The 8129-nt window shown below is 37.1% G+C and overlaps 1 protein-coding gene across 2 annotated transcripts in view; it reads left to right on the forward strand.

Annotated features, from left to right (window-relative positions):
- Positions 1-8129, forward strand: part of LOC129442779 (corticotropin-releasing factor receptor 2) — a 106767-nt gene extending 98638 nt beyond the window's left edge. For both annotated transcript variants that reach the window (XM_055203052.2, XM_055203053.2), the window contains one exon: positions 2420-8129. In XM_055203052.2, the coding sequence (XP_055059027.1) occupies positions 2420-2560 (141 nt within the window). In that variant the 3' untranslated portion in view covers positions 2561-8129. The remainder of the gene's footprint in view (positions 1-2419) is intronic.

Consider the following 8129-nt stretch of genomic DNA (forward strand, 5'->3'; position numbering starts at 1 on the left):
TAATCTATTCTATCTTGCACTGCAGTGTCTCGTGTTAAATTCAGTATTTACATTACCAATGGTTCTGGACAAATATGCAATTTAATGTGAAACGTTGTAAGTCTGGATATGAGGCGCATCAGATTCACCAACCCATTCTCACCAAAAAGCGTACAAATGACACGCAGTGTCATTATCGTGCAATAGATACGCCAAATTCCGATTTTGCGTGCATATGATACGCCAGTCCTTCCCATTCACTTATATGGTGAATCGTTTCGTGACGTTTTATCATTCACAGTGTGCGGTGTTTCATCAATCAGTTTCTGTGCGTTTGTGGAGCACGTCACAAAAAAGAACTGAAAATCACCATACCAATTTAAATTTGTTTTGTTAATATGCTAATTATTTTAGTGCAACATATTTCGTGTATGCCTATTTATTTTATTAAATTTCCTCTATACACAGAATAGCTGCAGGTGCGTGATGTGACTGACCATCATCATGTTCTGTTGTTTTTAAGATATTTTAGATAATGTTTATAAAAGAGTGAACAACGTGAATTAAGCAAGGAATTCATTTCGATATTTTAAATCGCCTGTCTGCCCCAACGAGCTGCAGTTGTGGCGGAATGAAAGTAGAATGAAACATTAACTTCCACAAACTATTTCTCCGGCTGCGCTGTCTACCCGTACTGCAGCTTGTTTCGCGGTCCCGAAAGCTGTCAATCATCTCCGTCTCTCAATGAATATTGTGAAAGTAATGACGTAATTATGCGGATTTAAAATCCTAAATATCAAACATGTTTGATAAGATCGGGGCGGCCCCGATTTGCTTGAGAGCATATCGGAAGGTGTAAGTTTAGACTTTTAAACGTCTCACATTACAGGATAATCTGGGCCGAACTTCGGAGCCGATCAAGGTCCATTGCCCGATTTTCCCTAGGATTCTCGGGAGGGGAAAATCGGGGTAAATTCGGCCCGATTATCCTGTGGTGTGAGCCAGGCATAATCCCATCTGCTCCCGACGAGCTGGATGGCGCCTTGCATGGCTGACACCGCCGTCGGTGTATGAATGTGGGAGTGAATGTGAGGCAATATGGTACAGCGCTTTGGATGGCCATAGGTCTGTTAAAAGCTCTATATAAATGCAGTCCATTTACCATTTTGTGTATAAAACAAGCAAAAAAAATCTAAATTCAAGAAAAATTTGCTTAACCCATTGGAAGATTTTTTTTTGCTTGTTTTATGCACAAAATCACTTAAATTTGATATTTTTGGTCTAAAAAACTAGACTTATTTTCTTGGGTCGTTTTGCTCATCAAGAAAAAGCATCTTAATTTCAATTTTTTTAGATATTTTTACTGAAAACAAAACAAAGATACTAAGAAATTTTTTTCTTGAAAATAATTTTTTGCAGTGTAGAACCAAGATCAGGTGTTTTGTTTATCAAGATCGGGTGTAAAATTACTGTAGGTCGCAAAAACTCAAACGTGGTGACAATGTATCAACATAATGATTTATTTATTAGGCATGTTTAATATATTATTACTATGCAATTTTTATCCACAATAAAAATTTTTAAAATGCAGCCATAACATAAAACTTTTCTTGTTGCTGACCTTCCTTCACCTGAAATTGGACAAATGGTAATAAGAATGTTGTAAAAATCCCAACCCCTGTGGCCCTGAAACTAACACTGATATATGACTGTATAACAGGAATCTTGCTAGAAAACCAAGAAATGTTGTTAAATATATTTGCAAAATATTTCAATGAATTCAAAAAGTGAGCAGGACAGGCAACAAATTTATAAACATTTCCCTGCTTTATTTCTTTGTTTGTTTCATTAGGTCTTTTCGATCAAGATTGCTTTTCTTCTGACCCATAATTATCATTGCTCTTTTTGAACAGCTATTAGTTTATCCTTATAGTAAAAAACACCAAACTTTGCATGCCTGACAAGTCTGTGGTTAATTGCTTTTTGTGTCATTTTTTCGGATGAATGGGATGTATGGTTGCGTGGCAACTACTGATTAAACTTGCAATATTGATGACATTAATCCCTCTGCTCCATTTGAGCTAGAGCCTTAATATTTAACACGGGAATCCCACTCCTCACTCCTCATAGGAACAAATTAACATCATTTAAATTTTTGTGGCGTCAATCAGATGGAAAATTGACCAACTTGTTGCCTTTTAGTGTAAACTACAGCTATCTTGCCCTCCAACCTCTAACCCCGCCCTCCCGGTTGGTTACGTGAATGAATACTATCAGTTGTTTTAACAAATGCAACCTTATTGTAAAATGTTACCATAAAAAATTTAATACCAGTTTTTTTTTTTGCTTTGAAACTAAATGTTATTTTTATCGATTCCTTCAATTGATTTCTAAGTTCAAACTTCTGATGAACTTCACCTGGATGCATATTTTTCCACAGGTGCGTTCCGCAGCCAGAAAGCGCTGGCATCGCTGGCAGGATAACCATGCTTTGCGAGTTCGAGTGGCAAGGGCTATGTCCATACCCACCTCGCCCACCCGCATCAGCTTTCACAGCATCAAACAGACCACGGCAGTCTGACCTTTGCACGATTGCTTTTGCTCATTTCTAATTCAGCCACACAGATGGACTGCAAGTGTGTGGCGCGCTGGCGCGAGACACAGAGTGATTGTTTGCCTTTCTGATGGCCTGATGTGTGTCTTCCAGTAACCTGTGAATTTAATTTATGAATTTTAAAAAACGTCCTTCTCAATCAGCCGTTTCTTACCATTTTAATAATACACTCTGAGAAAAAATGGTACAAAACCATTTGGACGGTACCCCTTAACTCTTTCCCTGCCAGCATTTTTTTTTTTTTTAAGTTGCTAGCCAGCGCCATTTTTCATTATTTTCACAAAAGTTTAATGCCTTCCAATGTTCGTCTTTAAATATATGAACATACAATATATAAAATGAAAGAACAGACCCTCTGCTTTCAAAAAAAACCAAAAACATGTTATCCTACCTTCATTAGTTCTCTTTTTATCACCTCTCAAATATGGGTAGGTTTCTTCAAAAACACAAAATTTTGAGCAAAAAGCTTCCTTTTTTGTGAAGGACTTCTGATGGAGATCAAATTCAAAGTGATCCTCAAAACATACACAGAGTTCTTTCTCATTCACATGAGGTGTTACTTTCAGGTTGTATAAGTTGCAGACCACCTGGTGGATAATAGTGGTATTGCGGAAAGCCGGAAATTCTCGTCATTGGCAGGGAAGTGGTTTCTTTTAATTGCCGAGATAACTCGTCAATGGCGGGGAAAGAGTTAAAAAGGTCCTAATCTGTACCATTTACTGTAGGTCCAGATACAGTATGTATACCAATATGAGATACTTATATGCACTCTTTAAGTACAAATGTGTACTTTTTTAAAAAGGGTAACGCCCCAGTGAAAGCTTTTGTATCTTGAGAGTGTAACTAAAACGTTTCCCTTTGAGCAAATGCAGATGGCATGTCACTATATATCATCTGTTTTATTTATTAATCAATTTTTTATAATATGTCGGCAAGCATACTGTTATACATTTTTTATTAATATTCTTCTTCTGATACTTCACAGTACATGTATGTCTTGAACCGTCACGCAATCAAATATGAAACCCTGAAAGTTCCTAAGCAGAAAAATCCTTTTATATCTTTTTAATATCTGTATCTGTCATGTCTTCTAATTCAGATTGCGATCTGTTTACGCTTCTAATGTACCATGAGCCCTGCGGTATCATTCAAATTCATCTGTGGAGAACAGAACGTGCTGTTACTCAGCCAATCTCGCAGGTGTTCATATCCCTCTGTTCTGCCATTTTAGGCTGGTTGGTCCTGCTGGGACCCTTCTTAGGCCAGTGAACTCTGTCTGGCCTTTGTGGAACAGCTTCCTTATCTCATTGCATGACAAAATCACCTCATATGATAGTGCCCGGCAGCCCGGGCTTGAGTCTACATTATGACCAAAGAAATGAAAGTGGGGTGCATGATCATGGAGGAAAGAAAAGTAATAGATGAGAAGAAAAGTAAAGAGTGGGCAGAGGTAAGATCAAATATCAAGAGAAATTAAACTTTCTTAGGGTATGACCCCCTTAAGGTCCACCAGATTACATTTGAACAGCTTTTGAGAATTTTGTGCCAGCCATGATTGTGTGTTTATGGTTGCTTACAGGCAAGGGTATGTGAATTTAGAAATATTTCTGGACCTGAGATTTAGCTTTTTTCCCAAAGCAGTTTGCAGAGCCTCTTCCCCTGGCTAAACTGTGGCATTAAACTGTGGATTTGTTTCCATAGCCCATATTTCTGCAAACTTTGTGTCAGCAACCAAAATTGTTTGTTGAATCAAAAATGAAAATTAGCCCATATTTAAAGGAACGGTATGTAAGAAATCTATATTAATGAATCATAAAATGGCCCTAAAATGTCACTACACATTAAGAAATCATTTTCATTTCAAATACTTATATCACTGACAACAGTAGTCTGGCCAGGATATTGTCATTTGAAAAGTGGAGTTGCAGCCCTCAACTGATGTTTATGTTGTCATTTTGTGTATTGGCCACCAGTTGTGTGATTGCAGTACCAGATTTAGCCACAAGTTTTGTGATTGCAATACCAGTTTTGGCCACAATCCTACATTCTGTTCCTTTAATGGCGCTTTTCCATTGCATGGTGCCCCACGGTTTGGTGTGGTTTAGGTCGGGTCAGCTTACTTTTGGGGGCTTTTCCACTGGGTGCAGTACATAGTACCTGACTTTTTTTCATACCACCTCGGTCGGGGTTCCAAGCGACCCGAGCTGATACCAAAACGTGATGTGAAAACACTGTAGATCACTGATTGGTCTGAGAGAATCGTCACTACCAGCGTCATCGCTATATTGTAAAAGATTAGCTTTACCTTCATGCTAGCTTGCGCTGTCTCAAGTAAGCTTATTGTTATTTGTGCTCTGCTACAAGTTCCCATACTTCCTTTTAGCGATGAAAAACATCCACAGGTTGAGAATCAGGAACACCATAACAGTGTTTTTTCCAGACTTGCAGTTTGTGGCTGCACATTCGTGATGCGCACGTCCACATATATGCTTAAATGCAACTTAAATGAGGCTCAGGTGTTTGTACAGAAGCAATAAACGCGATGTGCAAACATCTATTTGTGGTGGTCAATTTTAATTTTGTGGCGGACTGAGAAATAAATGAATGTATGGGAATGTACAACAACACTCTCACTTGTAAGATGTCACAGCAGCAGGCAGTGCAAATATAACGACACGCCTATAATCCCTCCCACTGCGAAGTGATACTAAACTCGATGGAAAAGCTAACCAAGCCATAGTGAGGTGAGCTGACCCGGCCTGACCCAGGCCAAGGCCGTGGGGTGCTATGCAATGGAAAAGCGCCATAATGGCTCACCGTCAAGCCATCTTAGGTGTATGCTACTTTCTTATTTTCGGCAAAACAAATTTGGAGTTATATTAAATAGTATCCTGGCTCTTTTAGCTTTATGACGGCGTTAGATAATGCCGCATTGTTAAAGGAAAACACCATCATTTTTAAATTTTTTACTAGGTTTTTATCTCAACTTAGACAAATTTATACATACCTATTTTTTTTCAATGCACGCACCTAATCTTTGTACAGTGCGTTGCGAATGTGTTAGCATTTAGCCTAGCCCCATTCATAACAATGATGAATTTAGAAGCCACCAATCTCTTACCTGTTTTCCCTATTTAAATATTCAAAAACGTTTTTCTTTAAAGGTGCCAAAGGATGCATTGACATAATGGGCCATATTTTAACGATCTGAAACGCAATTGCGAAGCGCAAAGCGCAAGTGACTTTGTGGGCGGATCTTGGGCGCTGTTGCTATTTTCCCGGCGGGAGAAATAACTCTTGCGCCAGGCGCAAATCAATAAGGGGTTGGTCTGAAGTAGGTTCATTAATCATAGGTGTGGTTTGGACGTAACGTCAAATAAACCAATCAGAACGCTATCCAACATTCCCTTTAAATGCAAGGGCGCAAGTTCCATGGCGGGTTGCTATTATTATGACGGATTTACCAGGCGCACGCCAGGAGCGGTTCACAGCCGAGGAGACCGACGTTCTTGTAAGAGCAGTCAAAGACAGAGAAGTTGTTTTGTATGGGGATAGGAGAAACCCGCCCAAATCAGCGTCGGTTAAACAGGCGTGGGAGGAAATAGCCACAATTGTCTCCTCAGCTGGCATCCCCATCGTTGCGCCAAGCGAGCGAACGAACAAGAGAGAGAGGGATAGATATGCTTCTGATACTGTTGTCATTTTCTAGTTTGTTTCACTAAACCGCTATTTTAAGGAGTACTCGACATGTACTCAAGGATTTTTTTTAAACTCCTCAAAAAGAATGGAGTAATGGCGACAACCCTAAGTTCAATGCAGAGATATATGCAGTATAGTCCTAACACGCATTTAAAGTGTTATTAAAAAATTTAACTGTGTTTTTAGCAGGTAGATATTGTCGGCTTTATCATTTTAAAAGTAGATCACCACACAAAAAAGTCTGGACACCCCTGCTTTAGGGACATGTTCATGAAAGAGTTGAGGTTGCTGGAGACTGAACTCTGAACAAACATTATAAAAACCTGTTGCTTCATCTCAGAAGATATTTAATAACTGTATTAGTTAGGTTTTTCATGAATGTGCGCTTTTTGGAGCTTTTAAAATGGGGCACTATCCGATGCCATTATGGAGCCGAATAAATCCAGGATATTGTTTGATATATCTCCGACTGTGTTCGGCTAAAAAAAGAAAGTCATATACACCTAAGATGACTTGAGGGTGAGTAAAATATGGGTTAATAATTGTAATTCTGAGGTGAACTGTACCTTTAAGAAGTTTTTGCTGTTGTTATTTACACTTTTTATAATAGGATAATTATATGATGACAAAAAAAAACAGTTAGGGCCAACTGTATCAGCATTTCAACTCTGGTCACCTGATGCACCTGAGATTTGTTTTAATAATTTTCCAGCTGTGACTGCAACTTAATCCAGGTTTATACCAGGTTTTGATTCATTTTTCTTTATTTACCTATATTATATGAATTATCTAAAGCTGAACCACCATTATTCATGTTAAATTGTAATCTGTCAAAATATTCTCATTGTAATGTATAGTGTGTGTGTGTTTGGAGTAAGGATACTGCAATTGTCAAAATATCCTCTATTGGGGTAAATATTTTATATATGGAAAAGTCTGAAAGTGAGTAATTTTTAACTAAAATGTATTTGAAACATGACTTCTGTCATCTTGTGTATGTTAATAACATGGTTTGAGTTGGTGTATTTGAAGAGTTTGGTTCCAAAACGCGATAAACACCATTTTAAAATTCTTACATTTACGCAAAATCATACCACCAGTCAATTATATGAATATAACATGGCAAAGATGAATGCATAATTATATATATTATTTTGCGGGAAAAAAATAATTTCGTTTTTTTAATAAATCTTTGAAAATCAAATTATGGATTTGAATTTGTAGTTTTATTATAACCTAAAGATGCTATGTGAAAATTTGTAACAAAAAATACTGGTTTTCATCTTGTCACTTTCTTAGTATAGAAAACACATTTTTGCAGAAATTATTCAAAATGGATTTATTGCGTTTTCCATTTCAATATTAGTATTTGTTTTGCACAACAATTTGCACTGTATTATGTAATTTTGATACCTTTGAATGAAATTGTTGATAGTTTTACTCATTTTGATCAGATGTAATTATGTAAATATGTCCACCAAAGATAAAAATATCTAATGTACTTTTTGTATTTAAGAAAGTTTTATTATTTTTCCAGTATGTGTTTTTGATTCATTTGATATGGTACTTTGTAACTGTACAAATTCAGTTAATTCATTACAAGCCATAAATGCCTTAATTTTGTGAACGAGAACTGTGAGGATTTGAACAGTATACATAAATGTTACATTAATGTCACTTCTCAGTTCAAAGATAAAACATGTCTGTCTCTTAAAACATAACTCATGTTTTGTATTCAGTACTCATTAGTACGAATTCCTGTCATGAATTTTAAAGGAATGATCTTTAATGACACGCTGTTCATTAAAACAGGAAACAGTGATTTAAACATCAGTGT

The sequence above is a fragment of the Misgurnus anguillicaudatus genome, chromosome 2 (genome assembly GCF_027580225.2).
Source record: "Misgurnus anguillicaudatus chromosome 2, ASM2758022v2, whole genome shotgun sequence".
Lineage (NCBI taxonomy): Eukaryota > Metazoa > Chordata > Actinopteri > Cypriniformes > Cobitidae > Misgurnus > Misgurnus anguillicaudatus.